We start from the raw sequence: 26728 nt of genomic DNA, 5'->3' as shown, positions 1-26728 counted from the left end.
CCTATGAGTCAGTGTTGCTTTTAAATGTTGACTGACATGCGTGCGCCCAACGTCACATGAAAAGACAGAGGCAGTGAGTGCAAGCCAAACAAACCTCTGAGATGGAGAAAATGATGCACTGTGAGGGCATGAGAACGATCCACTCAACCTGAGCAGTGTGTGAGTGCATTGGGCCTGGTGCCTGGATTTGACTCGCAATAAAGCCCTTATGGTAACCATGACAACAGGTGAGATGATGACAAGAAAAAGTGTCACATGCTAAGACTGTATGTGGTAAGTTAAGAATGAGAGAGAGACTGTGTGTGTGTGTGTGTGTGTGTGTGTATGTGTGTGTTTGCCTTGTGGGTTGCTGGCCATGGAATAGGAGGGGGTGTTAGCTTTGCGGTAATTAAAAAATAAAGTGGTTGGCTAGCCTGAGATATGTTGCCTCCCACAACAAACCATCAAAACACCCATATGCCTATAAAGAATGTCAACATATGTAAGTATAAAAAGATTTAAACTTATTAAAGCGATGCATTGTTTGTTCACCTTGCACCATAAACAAGCACATAAATGACAGTGCCATTATCCAATCATGCGTATTGTACTACCTCACAGAGGAACAAAGGATGGATGGATGGATGGATGAATACATAGATAGATAGATAGATAGATAGATAGATAGATAGATAGATAGATAGATAGATAGATAGATAGATAGATAGATAGATAGATAGATAGATAGATAGATAGATAGATAGATAGATAGATAGATAGATAGATAGATAGATAGATAGATAGATGATAGATAGATATGCATGAGTGAATGAATGAAAACATACATGCATACATACTAAAAAAACCTCAAGCTCACTGAAGACAAGTTTTTTTGGATAAAAGTGTCTGCTAAATGACTAATTGTTAATGTAAATGTAAATGTAAACAGTCAGTGACTAAAAAAGAATAAGAAACTAATTATTAGCAAAATTACAAAAAAAAACTACTACAGTACAACAAATTAATAAGACATGTTTAATCAAATGTAATATACAAAGTAATCAAATGTATAAAAACACTGCATATACTTCACTGTGTAAGTTAAATATTTATTTTTTATTAAAGTTACAAAAGTGATTCAGTCAAGAGCAGTGAGAGATTTTCTCTCTATTGTTGTGTGATTAACATGAATGCCAGACAGCAGGAATATTAGACTGCTGTCACTTTAAGAGCTGCCTGGATCCAATATACTGTTACACTTTTTTATTTCTTTCTCAACTGTTTGTTTTCACTTAAGACCTAAATTACTGTTTATGAGGATACTTGCAAATACAGGCATTTTGACACATACAAGCAGGGTTTGAAACTAACACCCGCCAACCCACACACCCCTAGTACTGACACAAAATGATTTGCAACAGTCACTTTGTCACGTCCAGTGTAGATAGCCTCAAGCTGTTGGTTAATTTCCGTTTTTATGAATGGCCGGTAGAAGTTATGAATGGCCGGTAACTTAAAAAATTAGTAACCAAATTGCCTGGTGAGTGAAAAAGTTAATTTCAATCCCTGCATACAAGTATGTGTTTTTTACCATTTAAGGCCTATAAGCGGCAAAAATAACGCTCAATACTCCTGTGCTCTATGAGCACCGTCTTCACTTGCGTGTGCCTCTCTGACACTGCTCAGGAACAATCTCTCAGACAGCGTGCACAAATAGGGAAATGAGTTCTGATTGCGTTTCAGTGGCTTATAATCACTTGTTTTTAAACCGCAATGCTTAAAAACATGTGCAAACAATGCGTTTTCGTGACCACGTAGCACAGAAACGTCACGTGAGTGTGTAACCACAATAGAGACAATAGTCCAAAATCTCTACCGGTTGACAAATTTCGGTAACACTTAATAATATCTGCACGCTATGAATCATAGTTAACCATTAGTAAATAGTCAGGTCATCCTTTATAAAGCATTTTCCCAACATTAATAGTCATTAGTAAGCAGCTTATAAATACAGCTATGAGTGCATTGTTCCTGATTTATAAGCATATCTATTACAAAGGAGATTTAAAGGCTCAGTTATCTTCCTAACAGAAACAATAAACAAACATAACACAGAAGGATAAAGAACTCAATAAATATTTATTTCAAGATGCAAAAAAATGAAACTGTACAACTGTACACTTGAATTTGTATTATTATTATTATTTTTCTATGAAATTGCAGAGGTTTATTTTTCATTTTTTATCAAGTGTATAGTTGTACAGTTTCATTTTTTTGCACCTTGAAAAAAATATTTATGTGTTCTGTATCCCTCTGTGTTGTGTTTGTTTAACTTTTTTGTTTGGAAGATAAATGAGCTTTTAAATCTCTATTGTAAATGTTTTACAAGATATAAATAAATAGTCCTCACTATAGTTGAGCTCACAAAAACAGATGGCTGGCAACTACTAACTGTTTATAACTACCTGACTTAATCATGAACTAGAGCACGAATATGTGTTAATAAAGAATTTATTAACACACTGAGGAACTATTATCATGTGTCTAAATAATAAGATTTATACATGTACACTTACATAGTTTATTAATGATTTACTTACACTTTCTAAATGATCTTATGAACCACTGACAACTCCTAAATAACTGATTTGTAAATAACGTAATAATTTAGAAATGATAATTGATCATTAATAAAGTACCACAATACAATTATTAAACATTATAGATATGATCAAGAACAAAACATTTATAGCTGTATTTATAAACTGCTTACTAACGTTGGAGCAATGCAAGATAAAGGATGCATTGACTATTTAATAATGCATAACTAATGATTCATGGTGTGCAGTTATTATATAATGTTTTCCAAATTTCTACCGGTTAATCTTGTCTACCAGTATATTGGCCACCTCTAATACCTATGTTCAAATTGAAGATTATAAAACTTTGTTTTCCAATAAACTAGTAGCATGGGCACATTTAATCACATTTACTTGTGACTTCACAGATTTAATTAACTTGTGTCGCTGTGTGTAGTGTAATTAGGCTATATAAGATTCAAAGCCCAAGTGCCTAGGTTTCTAGAAGGTGAGGAGACGTTACAGACAGAGAGCAACAGTAGTGGGATGGGGTGGCCAGCAATGAAGAATGAAGTACAGCACAGTTTAGAAAAAGCACTAGAGCAACATTCATTTTTTTGAATGAGAGGGTGTGGGCAGAGCTTGAAGTAGGCACAAATCTAGTGAAACTGCTTTGTATGCGTGGTTAAGAACTCGAGTGCCTGTGTCTAAGAGCTGTAAACAAAACACAACCAATCTAGGATCACGCTGCTTCTTTGTCTTCTCCAGTCTTCTGCTGAAGAACCCTGTCTAGCCACCCTCAAACAGTCACTGAAGCAGCCAGTAACCAGAACCCCCAGCATGGCCCTGCATCTCGTAATATTCAACATCATAATACATCCTACTGTGTCTGCTGCTGGGTTGGAAAATAATGGATGGACTAAACACACACCTCCGTCATTCTATTTCTACTTACTTTAATTCTGTTTCAGCTAGAGAGCTGAACTGGGTTTATCCACTTGAGAAATATGATGATTCTGACAGACACAAACACGTGTTAATATATACATATGGTCTCAACGGCCACTCAAACACAGCTCTATGTGACACATTCTCCCACCAAGCAAGTATCTGAGACTGTAAAGATGAAGTTTTATTGATTTTCCCATTTGGGAGACTGAGAGGTGCTTATCAGAGCACATACAGCACTACACATTCTCCTGGGATCTGGCTAAATTCTCTACCACACACATACACACATAAACGAAAGCTTTACCCCACTTGAGGGAGGTGATGTCTGTGTCGATGGAGTCCACTCATGCTCCGGTAACCGGTGACATGCGTGTCTTGGTTCACTGCGAGCAGAAGTTGATTTGAGGGTGAGGTTACAGGTCTGTCTTTCATTGTCACAGGACAGCTCTGTTTCTACCGCTAGCTGTAGTTTCATGAGGGTCTTTATCGACAGGCAGTCATGGCCTAATGGATAGAGAGTTGGACTTGTAACCCGAAGGTCGTGGGTTCGAGTCTCAGGTCCAGCAGGGATTATAGGTGGGGGAGTGAATAACCAACACTCTCTCCACACTCTATATGTATTCTATATAATTGCACTGTCCTTGGAGCGGACCTGACCTACATTTCACTGCTGGTTATACCCTGTATAATTGTGTATGTGACAAATAAAAATCTTGAATCTTGAATCTCAATACCACGACTAAGGTGAGACCCTTGAGCAAGGCACCGAACCCCCCGACTGCTCCCTGGGCGCCGAATCATTGGCTGCCCACTGCTCCGGGTGTATGTTCACTACTGTGTGTACACTTTGATGGGTTAAATGCAGAGGACAAATTCCAAGTATGGGTCACCATACATGGCCACACACCACTACTCCCTTTATGAGTGTACAACGCTGATTAGAGGTTACTGAGCAAATAGCTTTCCACATTGCTCAGTCACGTTCGACGTAACGTCAGAGTGACTGACGAAATGGGATCTCGCCCGAGAGCCCAATCACCTTCGAGTGTGACGGCGTATCAGCAGAGGTTGCTGTCCAGTGCTGCTGCTTCATCTGAGCGTACCCAAACTTTCAGAGCAGTTTTCTATGTCTCCGGTTCCCAAGGGGGCGAGGACGGCAGTGCACGGGACACAGTCTCGACAACCCCGTCCCTCTCTTCTATCGCCAGTGGGCAGCAGGGTCTGGTCCGAGGACGCGATGCCTTCTCCCGTGCCCCCTGCCCATGTCAGCCCGCTCTTCCGAGAGAATGGTGACTCCACCGCGAGGTAGTCCAGCTGATTTGGAGACACTTCGGGGACGCTCAGGTAGACCTGTTTGCCTCCCCGGACGCATCCCACTGCCAGCTGTTTTACTCCCTGTCCGAGGGGCACGGATGCGCTGGCACACAGCTAGCCTCGGGGCCTACGCAAATATGCGTTTCCCCCAGTGAGCGTTCTCGCACAGACCCTGTGCAAGGTCAGGGAAGACGAGGAGCAAGTCCTTTTGGTAGTGCCATACTGGCCCAATAGGACTTGGTTCCCAGAACTGATGCTCCTCCTTGGCAAATTCCTCTGAGGAGGGATCTCCTTTCTCAGAGAGGGGGCACCCTCTGGCACCCGTGTCCAGACTTGTGGAATCTCCACGTGTGATCCCTGGACGGGACGCGGAGGTTCTAGGTGGGCTACCCCCAGTGGTAAAAGACACGCTTACAGGCTGTGGAACCTGTTCATCGATTGGTGTTCTTCCCGCTGGGAAGACCCCCGGAGATGCCCGATCACGGTCGTGCTCTCTTTCCTGCAAGATGGGTTGGAGCAAAGGCTGTCTCCCTCCACCCTCAATGTGTATGTTGCTGCTATTGCCGCACATCACGATGCAGTAGACGATAAGTCTGTGCGGAAGCACGACTTGGTCATCAGGTTCCTCACAGGGGCGAGGAGGTAAAATCCTCCGCGCCCTCATTTGGTACCCTCTTGGGATCTCCCCTCGGTCCTGATGGCCTTGAACGAGGAGCCCTTCGAGCCTCTGCAGTCAGTAGAGATTAAGTTTCTGTCAATGAAGACAGTGCTCCTCACTGCATTGGCCTCGGTCAAGAGGGTAGGGGACCTGCAGGCATTTTCGGTCGACGATTCGTGTCTAGAATTCGAACCGGGTAACTCTCACGTTGTCCTGAGACCCCGGCCTGGATATTTTCCCAAAGTTCCCACCACGCCCTTTAAGGATCAGGTGGTGAACTTGAAAGCGCTGCCCCGTGAGGAGGCAGACCCAGCCATTACTCTGCTCTTTCCCGTCCGCGCCTTGTGCATTTACGTGGACTGGATGCAGAGCTTCAGGACCTCAGACCAGCTCTTCGTCTGCTTCGGAGGACAGCATAATGGAAAGGCTGTCTCCAAACAAAGACTTGCCCACTGGATAGTGAAGGCTATAGTCTTGGCCTATCAGGCCCGGCGCTTACCGTGCCCCCTCGGTGTGAGAGCACACTCTACGAGAGGCATTGCTTCCTCTTGGGCATTGGCGTGGGGCACATCGAAAGCAGACATTTGTACAGCTGTCGGCTGGGCGACACCTAACACGTTTGCAAGATTTTATAATCTCTGTGTAGAGCTTGTGTCCTCCCGTGTACTTGCCTCAGATGGCCAGTAACACTGGAACCTGCTCGGTGTCAATCACGCTTGCTGCGCCATTACCCTCTACGGTCTGGATATGTGCACTTTTATTGCTTCTCAGTTCAGTTCCTCACCCCTTCAGGTGATCCCACGTGTATTGTTCCACGGTATGTCTCCCCTCACGGTGAGCCCGTGTCTTTCCCTGGCAGAGACCTTCTGCCGTCTCTGTTGTGTTGTTTTCTCACCCCAGACTGGCTGAGTCTACATCAGAGACTTCCATATGTAGTACTGCCCTGGCCAGTCCATATGTGTAGTCTCCACATGGTACCTCCTTTACGCAGGATGTGGCTTCCGTAGCATTCCCCTACTTGGAGTACGCTTTCCCAGTGTTATCCATACCCACTGTACGGAACAGCAGTGGCTGTCATCTCTGCCTAAGCCCTGTCCTATCTTCTGTCCCAACTGGTGTGGGGGGGACTTGCCGGCTTCCGCAGGGCACTGGAGGGGGTCAGCAATAGTGGCGTTTTCATAGGGATTAAATTAAGTCAGTCACTCTGACGTTACGTCGAACGTGACTGACTGAAAGGGAACGTCTCGGTTACGTACGTAACCCTCTTTCCCTGAAGGAGGGAACGGAGACGTAACATCCTGTCGCCATAGTTGTTGTACCATCGCTGTATGGCTGGGGCACACAGTCTTGGCTCCTCAGCGAAAAACTGATGTGCGTTTGCACGTGCTCTCCTTTTATACCCACGCGGCGGGGCGGGGTGCGCGTGGCGAAACACGCATGCCAGCTGTCATTGGCTTGTTTTGTTAACACTCAAAGGTGATTGGGCTCTCGGGCGAGATCCCATTACGTCAGTCACTCTGATGTTACGTCTCCTTCAGGGAACGAGGGTTACGTACGTAACCGAGACGTTTTTACTACAAAAGTCCTGTCATCACTACCTTCATTTATTCTGCTTTTCTCAGAAACACCTCTCCTCTAACCTTCCTCTATCTGAACATCTGTCCTGTCAAACCTGTCTGTCTGTCCCAGGGGTTTTCAAAACGGGGGCTATGGACTCCCAGGGGACTGCAAAGAGGTGATTGGGAGTTCATGGAATATTTGAAAGAAAAAGAGCAATGTTTTACTAGGATTTTTCTTAATATAGATATGAACAGCAACAAGTTTACTACAAACAAACAAACAAATAAATAAATGTAGTTTGTAATCATATTTGTAATAAGAAACATAATATGTAATAATGAAGTAATATTTGTATTTGTAATATTTTATAGGGGGAAAATAATGTATTAAATATTCTAGATGTTATTTTATATTTCAGTCATTAGTGCACTATTTTTGTTCATTATATAATGCATAACACCATGTTATATTATTATTATTATCGTTATGTACTCTAATGTAAATTTAAAAAGTACCTTTAAAAGGTCTTTTATTCAGATTTTAACATGTTAACACTAGTAAGTTCATATATGCATTATTATTATTATTAAAATGTAAATTGTAATTGTAATTGCTAAATGTAATTACATTTGTAAATGTAATTTCTGTTCTATTTATCCATCTATCCATCCGTCCTCTTACTGTCTCTCCTGTCCAAATAGAATAGAATCATCAGAATATATGACCAGGGCCATTGGAGTTTCTACATATTCCACACAATGTCTCCATTGAATGGCACCATGAACCAAAAATCCCCCTGGAGCAAAATGAGGTTATGTGCATTGGACAAAGGAGCAACGGCAATGAACCATGACGCACTCCAAATGGCCATCAAATCAGCAACCTTCGGTTGGCAACCGTCATCGTTAACTAATGCACAACACCCTCTCATCTGCCTCCCTTCAACTGGCTATACAAAATGGGATCAGCTGTCTGGTGAAAGCTCCAGCTCACAGTCAGCTCCACGGTCCCCTTTCTCCCTCCTCACAGGCTGGGTAAGCCTCAATCAGGCCTGACCCTTCATTGTCGTCCCTCCACATTATCTCAGCAGAAGGCCAATTAGGCATTAACCACATTATACACCCAGAGACCCCTCTTTAGCCACCGCTGGTCTCAATAACACATTACCATAGAGACTCTTTAATAGGAGATGCTGTTAATTATCAGGCGACATGAAAACCTGCCCACTAGCATGAACTTGTATGACAAGCCCTAGTGACAGTGTCATTTAAAGACAGAGGGGAGAAAAACAATATTGACAATGGCAGACAGAGACTAGGACGTCACGCATCAAAAAAGCATTCACTGAATGATTCAATGAGTGATTCATGAGCAGGATTTATGGGCAACTACGAAGACAGCGACTGACATGTAATGACAAATTGCTTTGTGATAGTAATGACATACAAAATAGCTGGTTTGAATATTGAGCTTATGAGAACTCATGAGACTACATATCAAAATCTACATATTATGTGGTGACTGTCCAGTATTTATTGTCTGCTTACAGACAGGAGGTTAAAGAGCTGGCTGTCTGGTGCAGTCTTAACAACCTGGAGCTCAACATGCTCAAAACTGTGGAGATGATTGTGGACTTCAGGAGAAACCCCCCTGTTCTCCCCCCAATCACCATCATGAACAGCACTGTAACAACAGTGGAGTCATTCAGATTCCTGAGCACCACAATTTCTCAGGATCTGAAGTGGGACAATCACATTGAGTCCATTGTGAAAAAGGCCCAGCAGAGGTTGTACTTCCTTCGCCAGCTGAGGAAGTTCAACCTGCCACAGGAGCTGCTAAAACAATTCTACTCTGCCGTCATTGAATCCTATCTCTGCTGTTCATTAACTGTCTGGTTCAGCTCAGCTACTAAATCTGACCTCAGAAGACTACCAAGGGTAGTCCGGACTGCTGAGCGAAACATTGGTACAACCCTCCCCACTCTCCAAGAACTGTACTCATCCAGAGTGAGCAAAAGGGCTGGCAAAATCACTCTGAACCCCTCACATCCAGCACACTCCCTCTTTGAACTGATACCGTCTGGTCGATGCTACAGAGCTCTGAGAACCAGAACGACCAGACACAGAAACAGTTTCTTCCCTCAGGCAATCCATCTCATGAACACTTGACATTAAACGTGGAACACACATCACTATTATAGATTATTTATTTACCACACATACTTATTATTTCATTTCAAATTTGCACATATCAAACCTGTACACATAATTATCTATAATATATATTGTGTTTTTGCTATTTTGTACATTGCCTATTTGTATATTATTCTTTTATTATCTGTGTCCTGTCCTGTTGCTGTCTTTCTGTCGCACTGTGGAGCTACTGTCACTATAACAAATTCCTCGTATGTGTAAAAATACCTGGCCAATAAAGCTCATTCTGATTCTGATTGTCACTAATGGGAGTATGATCAAGGAGGTGTTAGTCAACATGCTATCAGTATATATAAGCTGTCTGGCTGTTTCAGTGGCTCTAAATGCTTTTATTGTACAGTACATTGAGGATATTCAAGAAGGATTATGATTGAATTTATTTAAATTGTTTAAAGCCAAAAAACATGCCCAGGCTGGTGGAAGATTGTATGCCAAAACAAAGAATCCTCTAATCCAGAAAAATCAAACAACATGTCATTACAAAACAACATATTAAATAAATCACACATATCTCGATCTGTTCCAAAACTCAGGAGCTTCACAATTATGCATGATTAAACAGTCCCATTTTTCACATACTGTATTGTATGGATCAGGTCAATATTTGTCATGAACTGATTCAAATCTGAATCTAAACATGAACAACTAACTACAGCAATGCTTCATTTTATTTATTTATTTTAGAATCTAAATTAGAGGGGAAAAAATAGTGAAATTATTATTATTATTATTTATTTTTATGCAACACAAAATCAATCACGTCCCCTAACATGACAAAAAAAAAAAAAAGTGTTGAGTACATATAGAGTCACTCTTTGAACTGTCAGTTCAATGATTTGCACTATATTTCATAATGGCTTTGCAACACTGAAGTAAGCTATTTTCTTTGAATATGTGCAATTTTGATTAATTAGCTGCTATTGGTAAATAACTTCAAAAATAACATCACAGTAAATGGTAAAACTACTTATGCTACAGGCCAGCGTGTTTATGATTATAATGAATTAAATAATATGATACATAAAGGCTGTTTTTTGTATAGCTAAAATAACAGGGAGATAAAAAAGGCTGTATCATCTTACATTAAAAATAAGGTGGATAACATACTTGAATTATTTTCATTTGCTGACTTTTCTCAGCAAATGCTGATACAACTTATTAATTTAAACTAATCGGATAAATTATCTTATATTATAAAATGAATTCAATCATCACACATATATCATGACTGTAGGTAGCAGGAACTGTCTGTTCTTTTGGTAAATGCACAAACCCATGATGTTTGGCTCTCTTGAATGAACACAATACAACATTGTATCACACCAAAGTACATTGGTCAGGAGGCCTCAGCTGTGGTTCACCTAAAGAACCTCTCAGTGGAGATGGAGTTGCTTAGAGAGCCAAATCAATAAGCCTTTAGCCTCAGGGCAGGAACCGGCTAGGGAATGGGGCTGAACAGCAAAGGCTTCTGGATCTTCACAATTATGATACTTGTTTTTAACTATTACTTTCAGAATATTTGATTTTTAAAAGCTAACAGTGTAAAAATTCTTAGTGATTACATTCATATTATCCAAGCAGACTGTACAGCCTACACATAATCTTCATGTTTCTTGTGTGTGTGTGTGTGTGTGTGATTATTACAATTTTTGCTTTGTTTTGAAATAACTTAATACTTTTCAGCAACGATGCATTAACTTTTTAACTTTCTAACTTTATTCCTGTTCTTATTTTGTTTCTGGTCAAAGAAATGCAGGGTTAATGCACTATCGTTAAAGCTGCCTTTCCACTATCTCTGACTTTCACATACAATTGTTGCCTTTCGCCCCCACACTCCACACAGCTCCTGTACTACTGTTACTTCTCATGCTCATGCTTACATTTGCAGGAGACTGAAATCATACAATCCCCCTGTTGAGAGGAGAAAAAATATATATATAATAATATATATATATATATATATATATATATATATATATATATATATGTGTGTGTGTGTGTGTGTGTGTGTGTGTGTGTGTGTGTGTGAAGGAATATAAATATGATATCAAATGGAGCTGAGCGTACTGAACTTATAAATATTATAATGTATCTTAATGCAAAAATATTAAAATGTATAATTTATTTAAACAATATTTGTCCAAAACCCTTTGCAATTATAATAAGGAAAAACAACTGAATGCAACTTGGAGGAATTTGAAGAATTGTATTGATGCCAAAAATTCAGATTCTTCCCAAATCTGCTTAGTTTTGGTCTTTGAGTGTATATTCCATACAGGTCTAGTGAAAATGTCTTCAGCTAAGAACAAAGTAGTAGGTGAAAGGCACAGGTGGAAAGAAAGAAGGTGTGAAAATTCCCCATGTTGTTTTGTTCTGACAACTCAAAGTATCTCACTTGCATTAATGAGGGCCAGCAATCCTAAACCAGCACCATGGCCCAATGAGCAGTGAGGAGGGTCACTCAGGAGTACTGTTTCCACAAAGACCTCCACATTTCTTTGATGACTCACAGTGTCCAAATAGCCCACTGAGAGAAGTGACTCTTTCATACTCATCTGAGAGTAGACCTGTGGAGTCAGGTCCTTGGGGAAATGGGTGACTTTTTTTTTCTTTTTTTTTTTTGCACCAGCAGTCTATTATCCAAGACCGCAAAGAAAGTACAAAAAAAAAAGACATTTCAAGGCAATGCTCCCCCTGGTCAGGAATAGTAGTAACTTTCTGCAGGTCTGCATGCAAATCTCTGCAGCATGACTGAGGCAGGTAGCTAGACCTCACTGACATGACTGCTAATCCAGAGCAGAGCCATTGATTGAACACGTCCCTAAATGCTGTGCTCTGCCTGGCAAGTGCAGCCATTTTAAGTCTCATCAGGACAAGGCAGAGCAGGTATACATTATAATTTCAGGAGGGCTACGGTGGACTTAAGCGTTAGCAGTTCAATGGCTTAGCTCCACCAGATACGGGAATCTGTGGTTAAACACTCAATGACGCAGAAAACAATTGCCATTGAACATAACAGGATATTGATTAGGTGCATAACGCATAAACACAATGCACATCTAATTGACACTCTGAATAATTTCAGGTCCACCTACTTTATTCATGTCATCTAAGTATAGAAATGAAGATGAGTCATATCTATCAAGCAAGGTACCTTTTAAATTTATTGAAGTGCTATAAATTGCATGGGGTAAACAATATAGACACAACTACGCTCTAAACAATGAAAAAAAAAAAAAGTTCAACATTTAAACATATTATACTCCAACATCAATATAATCCTTTTGACAATAACACAACTTTTTGAAAGTGCACAAATTTTAAAAAATTATATTTAAACGATTGAGGAGCTTTGTTTCTGAATCCCATTATGACTTTCAAGTTATTGTAAACCCATATGACCCAAGTTATTGTAAACTTTTTTTTTTTTAGGTAATAATTGTGTTGTAGAAAAAAAGGTACTCAAAATAAAATAAAACTATTATTAAAATGAAAACTGAAAATTAAAAAATTCAAAGGTAACTCAAAAATAAATACTATAATAGTATATAAATACAATAACACTATATAATAAAAAATTTAATAAATAAATAAAAAGTGGGACCACATCTGGTCTATGATCACTCTAACCAAAAGTGCTTCAGAGTCACTTTCAGGAATAGTTGAATTCTCACATTTCCTCATCGCTGTGTCAAGTCATTACTGGGCACCAAGTAATTAGCTGATGCTGCACCCATTTATTACAGCTAAAGAGCGATGGGCAAGGTGGAGGAGAGACAGATCAGGCTTTGGGACGGCCACGGTCGTAGGCTTTTTCCTTCCGCCTAGAGCTCAACACATCCATTTCTCTGTCAAATCTTTGCTGAGCATTTAGGGTGCGAAATAGGGAATAGATTTGAGGCACCATACATTGAAACAGTAGAAATGCTTTTATTTCATATAATCACCTGGAGAATTGAAAGCTGTGGATTTTTTTTTATTATTTTCTTTGAGATACAATGGGGTACAATTCGGATGTGCTCAAAATAGTTGCCGTCCTGTCAGCGTCTCTAAGATCTGTTGGTTTTACCCCAAAAGCAGACTAAAGCTGGCCCAATACCCCTGTGTTTCTCTCAAGTCTATGCTGAGCAAAGACAGAGAGGGAAAATAAAAATAAAAAAAAGCTTAGTGGGCTGTTTTCCTCAAGGCATAGGAGTTTTAGTCGTGAGTTAAGGTAATCCGAGCAAACGCTTTTCACTTGCCCTTGTTTGCAGACTCCTGTGCCAATTAGCGGACTAAGGAGACTATATGTGCGATATTTACAACATGAGATTAATTCATATTTCACAGCGTCTTAAGCAAAGGAATAGGCTGAACTTAAAATTATGGAAGCCATCAGAAAGCAGGCAAACCAACAGATGCATGTTAGCTTCATGTACAGGATCGTCACAGCTCATTGTCCTTGAAAATGAATCAGAATTAAATGACAAGCCTGGGGACTGCAATTCGTGGTGCACTGCAACAAGGCTCCTGAGCAGAATATTTATGTAAGCCTGGCTAAGTGGCAACAGATGATATCTGTATTCCAATTGGATGGCGAGACTTGAAATGGCTCTGATAAACAAGCCCAGGCAGGCGGCATTATGAAATGTAAATGTAGTGATTCGGGTTTAGGACTAGGCCAATGAGGGCGTGTGCGGGTGGGGCTGGGGCGTAAAGGGGAGGAGAGGGGAGTCGCCATGCCGTGGACTATATCTGAATTTATGTGTACCACCAGCTAACCGCTATGACATATGGTGTGTGATGCCATTACCATGCTCGCCGTGCACAAGCTCATTTTTCAACAACCTAACAGCCTGAAAAGCCAATGCTTACACTACAATGCCATTTTGAACTCACTCTGATGGTCCGATTGGAGTCTGACAAAAAACACATTAATCTTGCTCAGAGACCGTATCAGTTTTGGTTCAGGATAGCTCATCGGCTAGCAAGAGTAACTAGCCATTGGCACTCACACAGTGACATGGTGTTATTTATCAAGTCTCAAAAAACAATCAATAATACAAATCTCGATTGAAGAAAGTTGAATGTTGTTGATGCCATCCAGAGGTGGACATTTGCTTAAAATTCTATAGTAGCCATATACAGTGTATTATAAATACATATTTCAATTAAGTATTTGAATAATTATTTTCAATATTTAAACACAACTAAAAAGCTGCACACACTATATAGATTGTAAAAAATACATTATGGGTCAAAATTATCATTTTTTAAATTTATGACAAAAATAATTAGGTTATTAAGTAAACTTCATGTTCCATGAAGATATTTTGTAAATTTCCTATCATAAATATATCAAAACTTACTTTTTGATTAGTGATATGCATTGCTAAGAACTTAATTTGGACAACTTTAAAAGGCGATTTTCTCAATATTTAGATTTTTTTGCACCCTATAATTCCAGATTTTCAAATATCTCGTATCTCTGCCAAATACTGTCCAATCCTAACAAACTACACATCAATGGAACGCTTATTTATTCAGCTTTCAGAAGATGCATAAATATCAATTTCAATAAATTGATCCTTATGTCACATATGATATACAACAATTTCTATTAAGTAAGCAGATAGTCCTTTTGGGTGCTGCCCACTCGTAGTCATGTGCTCTTCCTATAATAATAAATGAAATAATAATAATTAATTAAAAAAAACTATTAAAATATCCTCTTGTTTACGCAAGACTTTCAACACATCAAACCGCAGGGAATTGACACACTGCTTAAGTCATTAGAAGGATATTAATCTGCAATAATAAGCAAACCATGTACTACTAACAGTAGACACTGGCAGATAGATGAAGTGTTCCAATTCATTTAGGAAGTGAGGGAGGGAGTGTGTGTTTGTGTGTGTGTGTGTGTGTGGGGGGGGGGGGGTGTTGTTTCATTTAAACCATAGTTTCAGCCCAGCCTCGCTTAAATATCAAATTGTCTCACGCACCGAAAAGAGAGAGGGAGAGAGAAGAAAAGAAAGAAAAAGAGAGAGCATTGAAGAAAGAAAAAGGGTGAGCAGAAGAGTAGCAGGAGGAGGAGGTGGAGGGTGGGAGGGAGGGAGAGAGAGAGAAAGAGAGAGAGAGAGAGAGCGCCTGGGCTGAATTGTGAGTGGCTTACGACACTCAGTGAACAGAAGGTGTTTCTGCATGCACTGCTAGTGCACTAGTCTGCTGCAAGGGATCGAGCATCTCTCTCCTCCCCATACCCCGCGCCTGCCTTCAGCCTCAGCATCTACAGCCCACAGGAAATAAGCTTCATGCAAAGAAGACATTGCTGAAGATTTGAGTCTTACTAGACACACTATCATCAATGATCTTTGGATTTCACTGCTATACAAAGAATTAAAAAAGGACAGGAAAAAGAAAAAGAGAGCTATATGATGCTGATCACACAGCTTTTGCATGTGTATTATTGTGAAGAAACGAAACGAGCACTGACAGAATGCCAACGAGCTTCACTCAATGTACATTGTGCAGGTCAGTGATCACATTAGGTTATGGATGGTGATTTGCAACGACAGATCGGGAGTCTTTGATGAGAAGCGAGGAAAAGAGGGAGAGTGAGAGTTTGGAGTGGATTATTCCCTCCTTCGTGCGCGTTTTCCCCCGCTCGTCTCTCCCACAGATCGGTGCAGCAGTCAATGCAGAGGAACGGCGGAGAGAGGACAGCGCTCATGCATGCAGCCCGGGAAACTTGCACTTCCTACCAGCCTGCTGAATGCCACTTGGATTCGTTCTCTTTTTGGCTCTTTCACACGAGGAGAACCAAGACATTGTAAGTCTGCCAGGATCTGGTGTCCGATGAAAAGGAGGGGGGGCTGAATTTGTACCACACTGGGGTCTTTTTTAGTTTCGCACATAATTAGTGTCGGCACAAAGGCATCAACTGAATAGAGGTTGTCAGCCTCTGGAAAGGGGTGAGTAGGCATCCTTTCATGTGAGATTGATTCTCGAGGAGTGCATTTTTTTGTACCTTCGCCTCTTTTCCTTTCTCTGATCTAACATGAGCAAAGTGACTTGTCGTTTATTTGCCGTCGCTCTTCTCCTTTCGACGTGGCAGGATTTCTTGATTCTTTAAGTAACAAATCACCATTCATATTCTCTAGAAATACACATCAGCTGAAAAGACTTGGGGAGTAACAAATCACAAAATCCAAAATGACCAAGATCTGAAAGATTCAATGGACTTTTTCTCTACGACACTGCAGGATATTCATGCTAATGGATTTCCTCCTAATTGGTCTGTACCTAAAGTGGCCGCTAAGGAAGCCCCCTGGGCTAATACTTTGCTCCCTGGGCATTGTTCTGAAAATAGTTCCGTTGGTGGGGGGGAGCTGTCCGAGGCCGTGCCGATGCGACAACAAGCTGTTGTATTGTGAAGGGCTCAACCTGACTGACATCCCCCAAAACCTGAGCAGTGCCATTGGTTTGTCCCTGCGCGAGAATAACATCTCTGAGCTGCGGGAGGGGAACTTTGTGGGCCTCACGCAGCTTACCTGGCTCTACTTGGATCATAACAACATCGAGATTGTGGAAGAGAATGCCTTCGAGCGGCTGCGAAGAGTTAAAGAGTTGGATCTGAGCACCAACCGGATAGAGAGCCTACCCAACGGGACCTTCAGACCTCTGCCCAATCTGCGAATACTGGATTTATCCTACAACAGACTTCAATCCTTGGAGCCAGACCTTTTCCATGCCCTTAGGAAGCTTACCAATTTACATTTGCGCTACAATGCCCTTAAATTCATCCCTGTGCGGATTTTCCAGGATTGCAGGAGCATGCAATTCCTGGATCTGGGTTACAACCAGCTGCAGAGCCTGGCACGCAATTCATTTGCCGGACTCTTCAAGCTCACTGAGCTGCATCTGGAGCACAACGAGTTGGTGAAAGTCAATCTGGCCCATTTTCCCCGCCTCATATCCCTGCGGACCCTCTACATGCGAAACAATAAGGCCACCATTGTGGTCAGCACCCTTGACTGGACCTGGGACCATTTGGAGAAGATTGACTTCTCCAACAATGAGATTGAGTACATTGAGCCACACGTGTTCGAGAGTGTCCCCAACCTTAACACTCTTATGCTGGACTCTAATAAACTGACTTACATAGATCAGCGGATTTTGGACTCATGGACATCCCTGAGCAGCATCACTCTGTCGGGTAATGACTGGGAATGCAGCAGGAATGTCTGTGCCTTGGCTTCCTGGCTCAGCAAGTTCCAGGGACAACGTGACAGTGGCCTGCTGTGCGCCAGCCCAGACATCGCACAGGGTGAGGACATTCTGGATGCTGTCTACGCTTTCCAGTTATGCGAGGACAACGTGGAAGCAACAATGCAGATCTTTACCGCTACCAGAAACCGTGCCAGAGGCTTCATATACGATGGCCCAACGAGAAACCCCTATGACATGCAGGATGTGGAGGGTGGGGAAGTGGTGACCAACTCCTTAACGGTGACTGCGTCTGCTGATGACCTGGAGAGCACCATGCAGATTCACAAGGTGGTGACAGGCACCATGGCCCTCATTTTCTCCTTCCTGATCATGGTCCTCATGCTCTATGTGTCCTGGAAATGTTTCCCAGCAGGAATCAGGCAGTTGAGGCAGTGCTTCACCAGCCAGCGTCGCAAGCAGAAGCAGAAGCAGACCATGCAGCAGATGGCTACTACGTCTGCATCCGAGTACTACGTTGACTACAAACCCAACCATATTGAGGGGGCACTTGTCATCATCAACGAGTACGGCTCTTGCACGTGCCAGCAGCAGGCATCTCGAGAGTGTGAGGTGTGATATTCCACCCATGCCATTTTTAAAAGTCAGTGGTTTCAAAGTATGAATGGATAAGGAACACACGTTAACTTAGCACCTCATTTTGCTGGTCTCAGGAGGAAGCTAACATTTCTCGAGTGTAAATTAACTAAAAACAGGGATTTAGGGCTGGTTTCAACAGCCTCAAAGCCTTGTGGGAGAATCTGACTCTGACACCTGTGTACTTGATGCAAAATATGTGGAATAATTATGTTGACCTGTCCTGGCTTCTCTTATGAAGAGTGGATATTTGAGCTTTAATGTGTCTTTCTACTTCAGGATATTCTAGGACTTTCTAAAGCTATCGAGGACATCCAGAACAAAATTTTTACTGTGGTAAAAACTGACAAAATTGGAGGGGAAAACAACAAAACAAAGAAACCCCTTAAAAAAAGATTATATGTAAAATATGTTAACAGCAGAAATGCAAGAGTGGGGATAAAATGCAAGATGTTATCCTATTTCTTTTGTAATCTATGGAGAAAAAAAGAGGAAAATACAAATGTTTAAATAAATGAATTGCAATTCACAGTACTCATTATTGCAGGTGAGTTGGAGGGTTGCTTTTTGTCTGTGATCGCGGGGAAAGATGTTCAGAGAGCTCTGCAGTATTGCAGGATGTAAATAAGTAGGGCTGTTGGGAGCGCTTCACGTGAAATGTTAAGCCTCAGTCTAAGATTGAGATCTCCTCATCTCTCCCTGAGATATAATCACTGTGCAAAGCTTGATTGCTATGGCTGTTTGCAGTTGCCCGCCTTGTACCTATCCTGAATAGATTAAGCAAACTAGCAAAAAACAAAACAGACACGGTTTGATCGGATCTCACATGATAAAGTCAAACATTTGTGTGCTGTGCAAATAAACAAGACAAGGAGTGTCTAAGACCTTAATTCCCTTCACTGCTTCAACAGACTTCACAAGTAAAAAAAAGAGCCTCAACCATGGGCTAAAAATCAGAGCGAGAGGAGGCCTTAAACATTTAAATCTAAATGTACTTGAAATGGGTGTGATTAATAATCCATTATGTTTGGTTTGATTTAGTTTTGTTTCTCCCACGAAAAAGGCTAGTCAAATTCTAGATGTATATTTAATTGTGGCTTTCTGTTTAAATGTGACATTACTTTAAAAGATGTCCTGTGGTAAGCCGTTGTTATTGTATGAGTGATCATCCTGACGGATTGTTAGATTGTGTGCATACCGCATCAGTGGCTACTGCGCTGCTGAAAGCACAGGGCCTCTGAGAGAAGGTACAGGCTGCTCCCTAGTGTTCATACCAGCAGTAGAGGAAGACGAGATACCGCAGCAGCAACAAGCCCTTGAATTTTTCTTGCCCAGGCTTTGTGTGTGTTCGTGTATGTCTATACGCCTGTTGCTTATCTATATGCATTCTCTAAGCTCAGCTCAGGATTACTACCACAGCGTAAAGTATCTGAACTAAACAACAAAAGCAGGCTGATTATAAAAAGGGAGATTTCACTTTACATCTATGTTGTCACCTCACTCACTTGGCTGTTATAATGATGGATTTGTTTAGTATGCATAGGGCACATGCCACTGTGAAGATGATGTGTGTGTGTGTGTGTGTGTGTGTGTGTGTGTGTGTGTGTGTGTGAGAGAGAGAGAGAGGGAGAGAGCATATATGTGTATGCATTTAAATTTTTAACTATTTAAGTAGGTGTGTTTTTTTTTATTTGTTTTAGTTTTTTGTGTGTGTGTTGTCTTCTAAAAAGGTGGAATCGAGTTTGTTCTGACCAGGTGCATGTGTGAAGTATTCATTTGTCATGTATGACTGGGATATGCCTTAAAGGGACAATGTAAGGCTGAGCAAATATTTTTACAATCAAATCAAACAGTTTTATTATGAATTCCAAAGTCCTGCCCCCTTTGAATCCTTTAATACTTGATATGAAACTGTTCTATTTTCAGCACTGTATTTGATGCGTATATGAAGCTAAGCCAAGCTAAACCAATAAAATGTATTCCTACTGTTGTAAATGATACGCAATGTGACACGTTTTGCCCTTTTCTGATTAATCTAGTTATGTTGTTTTATTTATTTATTTTATTTGCTGTTTATGCTTGCTTTCTGTCAGGTAAAGTCATTAATGCATTATTCAGAACATCTGGTCTGACACTCCTTGGACTACAATCCCTTTTCATTTCATGAATGATACTGTTCATGACATATTTTGAAGCAAACCCCTAAATATGTACACTCCAATGTGTGGTTGGGTTTTTAATGAATCCTCTGGAGAGTATTAAAAAAAGCATCTCTATTGACTGAGTGGCAGATTCCTAGCATCAACACAATGATGACAGTATTGTTTCCTGCACGGCCAGAAAAAAAAGAAATTGTAGCTATTCACGATCTCCCTTCTCACAACAGGTGGTTGGATTGAGGAAAACAAAAACACGTTTTTCAGTAACAATAGCTGTTAACCCTACCAGCGTTGAGGCAACCGGCAACAGGGAAATGAATGGAGACGTTGAGCGAGTTGTTTGATTACATTCACCCTTATCTTTTCCGACTCTAAATGAATCTAAGCCATTTTCCAATCAAAGCGCTTCTGCGGCCTATTTTTAGCCCTTCTAGCTTATTTTATATCAATATTACATGTCTATCATTTCATCTTGGCACTGCTGGGAGTTCTTTTGAATTCCCTTTTCCCTTAATTATTATTATTTTCTATTTTTCTTCACAAGAAGCAAATTAATATTTGAAGTAGCGGGAGGTTTTGTTTAATCTGAAGCTCTTGCCTCCTTATGCTGCTTACAACCCCCTCTGCACTCAAACTCTAACTAGAGTTACTGCTCTGACAATTAACTCGAATAATTAATACCGTTATTGATGAGGCTCAAGGTAGATCGATACGGATAGCTTTTAGCCAGTTACAGACTTTCTTGTTACTTTTTTTAGACAAAAATAAATAAATAATATTGTGTTAGTGTTGACAGAGACAAATCTGGGATGGTGGGGGTGGGGGAATATGGTTTATTTATACAACAATCTTTTATTGATATTTTGGCTAATTAGTGTGGGGAGCGCTTGGCTATATGCCCAGTACTATCAGAGAGGGGGAGAGAGAGAGAGAAAAACAGCAATGGTCGATCACTAAGACATGAATTCAAGCAAGGGCGAGCCCTTGGATCTGTGGGGAAGCAGTTGTGCCAAGTAGTAGGGGGCAAGACATTAGCTTTTGACCTTGTTAGTCTGAGCCCCCGTATGTGTGTGCATGCAACATGCAAGTAACAGCTGAATATGAAGATCTCAAGTGAGTACTAGAGGGTTGAACAGCACTAAGCTAAGGAGGGTCAACAATGGTAAACAAAGCCAGATGACAAGACGCTACAAATAGCTGTAGAGCTAAAAACAAATTCTCAATCAATGCAAATCAAGTGCGGGTCAATCTATGCAAATCACTGGATTAATCTCAGACAGTCTGACTGCAACTCAAACAGCCTGACTTCAATGTTACAAGACTATATCCTGCAGGAATGAAAAGAAAAACAGTTTTTGACTTGACTATATAACTTCAGAAAAGACCAATGTCACAAACTATGCTTACATGAGTGTTATTTTTGCATTAGCATACTATTATAGTTTTTTAAAATAATTATTTTGAATTATTTAGCATTTTTGTAGTTGCTTTCATTTAAATTTTATAGTTTTAGTAATTTTGTTGCATGCCTTGTCATTTTTATTAGTTGTTTGTCTATATATATATATATATATATATATATATATATATATATATATATATATATATATATATATATATATATATATATATATATATATATATATATATATATATATATATATATATATATATATATATATATATATATATATATATATATGTCTATATAATTTTCTTTCTTTCCTTTTAGTTTTAGCTATTTTAGTACAGCAATTTAAACCAAATAAACAGTTAAAATAAAATATGAATTTTATATATATATATATATATATATATATATATATATATATATATATATATATATATATATATATATATATATATATATATATATATATACACAATAAACCTTTCTCAGGCCTGCCAAGATCCCAAGTCACCAATAAAAAATAAAACAAAATAAAACAAAACAGCTATTTCAAAACTCATTCATCAAACATTATTTCTCATCAAAATACTCAGAGAACAAATTAAGCGAATGACTTGAATCTCGGTTTCAACAACTGTTTCATGTGTCAATTTTTATTTCTCCTAATGAATTTCAGGAGAAACATCTAAGAAAAAAGAAAGTATATACTTAAAATACTTATATTTATATTTAAGTATAAAAAATATAAAAAAAAAAAATAATAATAATAATTATCTGTACTACGTTAGGCTAACCAAGACTTGTAATAGCACTTGCACATTGTTTCTCTTTTGTTGGTTTTGATTGCTTCTTATGTCCTCATTTGTAAGTCGCTTTGGATAAAAGCGTCTGCTAAATGACTAAATAAATAAATACAATAATTCACCAGAAAATTCCATTATGCCAAGCATCTAAGCAATTTTCCTTGGTGTGTAAACCCTAGGACATCTGAGTTCTGAGTATTATAATGAAGCAAACCTAGAATCAGCTGCCTAACAACCCAGACAACGTTTCTCTAGTTTCCTCGAATATCACACAAACATATTGCATTTCATAAGAAATAAGGAATGGCTTGCTTAAATTCGTAGAAGGTCAGTGATATGGGAAAACTAGATTAAGTGTCACGGTATCAGCATACATAAAATCCAGATATTTCATCAGTCTCTTGATAGAGCACCAGATGCTTAACAAATTAATTAACCTTGCTTGCTGTCTCTCAGTGTTGATTGAATGCCCCTGTGTGCCATTCCCTGCCTCTGGTCTCGCATAATAAAACACCCACACATAAACAGATACCCTGCCAAAACGCATAGGAATGACCGGGACTCTAGAAGACAACATTAAGAATCTACACAAGAATTGACTGTTGCTTCCCTCGGCGGCTCATAAATGTATTCAAGTCGATATCATCCTTATTATTTGCAATATAAAGTTATAGTAAAGAACTTGCTTTTATTAGAATGTGAGTAAACTGAGCGAGACGGCTTTATCATCCTCCAACTCATCATTATAATTACCAACATTATCATCATCATCATCATTCTTACATGTGCATCTGCATCACTGGTGTCACATTAACTGTCGCCACAGGGGCATTGTGACATTTTCAAAATGTAACTAAATCATTCAAATAGCCATATTTATTATAAATGTATATAGTGTCAGATAAGACTCATTTGCATGGATTTAAAAGCTCATTTAAACGGATACATACACCCACGTCATTATTCACAGATGAAGAGACACTAAGTGTATGGAAAGAGGACATACATCAACACATTATGAAATAACACATAACGGCATAAAAAAGGCTGTTGCAATTTAAGTCATACCCAATGTAAACGGCTTGGGCATTACATTAATGAATAATATGGCATTAGCCACCATATAAAGTCAGCACGGTAATGCTCAGGGCTAACATTCAGCAACATCTGCTCTCTCTAAACTGAGCATACAGGAAACAATGTCGATTGTTATTTTCTGCAAGTTAGCCGAATATCTCATGGGTCACACCCAGTGCATAGCTCGCTGTTGTCCATTTATGCAGAATATCTGAAACGTGAGAAAACAGTGGTACTTATTTGCTGACAGTGACTTTTCCCAGAAACCCTTGAGAGACAGAGCTACCTGAGAGCTCTTTTGATGATTACCATGTGTGAGAGAGAGCACAAGAGGAGTTTAGAGCACTGTAGAGATCAGCACATATTAATGCATTGCAGTCTGTGTCTATACTGTGAGTAAAGCTAGAGAAAGAGATGTGGCACAATAAAGAGGATCAATAACCTTCGTCTCTGTCGCTCTATTTCTCTCTCCCTCTGTATTCTTAAAGCATCAACATTAAACTCCAAACTAAAGATATTTTGATTATGCGTAACCTTATGCTTCAAAAACAAACCGAGTGCTGCAGTGATGACGTATTTCTGTAGGCCAGCCCAGAAGTGACAGTAGCATCACCCTGATTCCCCTAACAAACACCATTCGATTTTGGATAACTGCAGAAACTAAACTCTGTGGCCACCAAAAGTTTTTCATTCTTATAAATTTTTTTCATCATGATATTCTTAACAAATGAAAACAACATTCATGAATTTTGACAAGAATGAAATTTTGATGAGTTTGGCATGATGATCTTTAATGTCGTCAGAAACCTCTGTAGTCCCATTTAGCCACTAGTTAGCAACTGGGGTATTAATGATGTATTTTGTGGCATAGAATAAAATTTGAAAATATGAAGTGTAAGTGAAGTGAAGTGACACACGGCCAAGTATGGTGACCCATACTCTAAATTCGTGCTCTGCATTTAACCCATCCAAAGTGCACACACACAGCAGTGAACACACACACACACCGTGAACACACACCCGGAGCAGTGGGCAGCCATTTATGCTGCGGCGCCCGGGGAGCAGTTGGGGGTTCGGTGCCTTGCTCAAGGGCACCTCAGTCGTGGTATTGAGGGTGGAGAGAGCGCTGGACATTAACTCCCCCCACCTACAAACCTTGCCGGCCCGAGACTCAAACCTGCAACCTTTGGATTACGAGTCCAACTCTCTAACCATTAGGCCACAACTTCCCCATTTTTTTTTTTGTGGGAGGGGGGGGGGGGGGGGGGGGGGGGGGGTTATATCTAGGCTTGTGTTAATTATAGACATTATTATAAGCATTTAACTTAAAACATATTCAAAAACCAAATGACTTCAGGACGATGGAACTAAGAACAAAATCAAATGCTAACTCGTTTCCGGGTTTTGGCCTACAAAAATGCGTCATCAATGCAGCATTCTAATTTGCATTTTGTTTACTTTACTTACTTTTACTTTTGTCATTTAGCTGACGCTTTTGTCCAAAGCGACTTACAAATAAGAAAAAGTAACTAAAACTAAAAAGTTACAACTCTATAAATACTATCTACCCACATATTTAAGAAAATAAAGAAATTAAATAAAATTGACACATGCATATAACAACAACATTTCAATAATAAACATATCAATGAAAAAATTAAATAAAAAGCTACTACTATCCCTTTAATTACGAGATGAATGGAATTTAGGGTTACCTAGCAACTAGCAATTCAATTTGCAATATTTGCAACATAATCCCTGCTTTACTGTTTGAGGTATAGCCTTACAATGTCACATAAGAGTCGCATACTAACAGGGTACAAACTAAAGGACCCTTAAGTTTCACCTTGACATTATTTTTAATATTTGAATGTAGGCAAAATATTTTAAAATATTCTACTCATAAACCATTTGTCCAATGAATCTGTTTCACAGATCTGGAATAAAAAATAAAAAAAGACTTTGCTTGCCATGAAGTACGTGCATATCAAATGTAATAATTATTCTAGGAACATGAAGTAGTTGATATCAACATTGGTGAAATGTGACTGACAATAAAGCTGCAATGTGATTGACGAAAGTAACTTTCCATACCTGCTGAACTGCTAATTGCTGTATTTGAGGTTATTTATTGCTGATTTATCTATTGTGTGCAAATTACATCTCACTTCAGTATCTCAAAGTGCGAATAAAGAGGTTTATGAGATTCAAAGTGATAAAAACACAAAGCACCTGATATCTGTTTTTGAACAGCTGAACACTCTCTGCTCTGACAGGATGAAAAAGAAATCTTGCAGAGCAGTAATTTCAGCAGTAATTCCTCTGCCCCACGGGATATCAAAGACGTTGCGCAAAAAAATGGGATTAGGAGGGAAGCATAAGGAATCTTGATTGTGTTGAGAAGGACAATGATGGCAGCAGAAAAAAGAAAGGCTGTATAACCAGTCGACTGCTGGATAAATAGGGGGTTTTCAATAACCGATGATAAACTAAACTATTATACACAGCATTTAATGTTCTACCTAATGTAAAAAAATAATAATAATAATTTGTCGGCAATGTCAATAACTTAAAAATGGCTTATTTGGTAAACTGAAGTGCAAATAGGAATTACCAAGCAAACTAACATGTTTTTTTTCATCATTTGCCTTCTTAGATTTATTTTTCACTGAGCTTGGCACAATGCATTCTGGGACTGCCTTCTCTGTGACAGAAATAAGTAATGCTTCCTTTGAATTTGGCCAAAAGAAGATATCTTACAAGGCAGCATAATTAAACTGCCTAGTTTTTGGACAGGCTTCACGTCATGAGTGCATCTACAAATGTTGCCTCCATAGGAAGTTCACTAGGTTTTGGAACAGAGTGTATATGATATAAACACCGGCTCTCTTTCACTGAACCAGCAATGAGGAAACTGAAAGTCTCCTTATGTGTTATGTATGGACCTTTTAAATATTCAACATGAATTCTGCATGCATTATGGCATGCTAATATGTTTCCCACAAAGAGAGCCACACATCTGATTTAAATTAAGCAGTGGATTTCAAGTAAAAAAGTGACACTTATGTAGTTAGTGTTAGCACAGATGGGCATCCACATAAAAAGAGAAAGAGACTGCATTTATCATGGGCTGCGATTAGATCACTAACACCATGAACAAGTCAAGCACCCTGCATCTTCTCA

General features: G+C 39.6%; 2 protein-coding genes across 3 annotated transcripts in view; one reads left to right on the top strand and one right to left on the bottom strand.

Moving 5' to 3' along the window:
- The window catches only part of LOC306874086 (catenin alpha-2-like), a 488426-nt gene that overhangs the window by 136419 nt on the left and 325279 nt on the right, over positions 1 to 26728 (bottom strand). The window lies entirely within an intron of this gene.
- On the top strand, positions 16503 to 18077 carry LOC306873651 (leucine-rich repeat transmembrane neuronal protein 1-like; the record flags this gene model as incomplete). Its single annotated transcript, XM_079423095.1, has 1 exon — positions 16503 to 18077. One exon carries the CDS (start codon positions 16503 to 16505, stop codon positions 18075 to 18077), a length of 1575 nt encoding a protein of 524 aa, XP_079279221.1.

The sequence above is a fragment of the Barbus barbus genome, assembly GCF_936440315.1.
Source record: "Barbus barbus genome assembly, chromosome: 8".
NCBI lineage: Eukaryota > Metazoa > Chordata > Actinopteri > Cypriniformes > Cyprinidae > Barbus > Barbus barbus.
The sequence above is the reverse complement of the archived record's forward strand: the minus strand, read 5'-3'. Positions and strand labels throughout refer to the sequence as shown.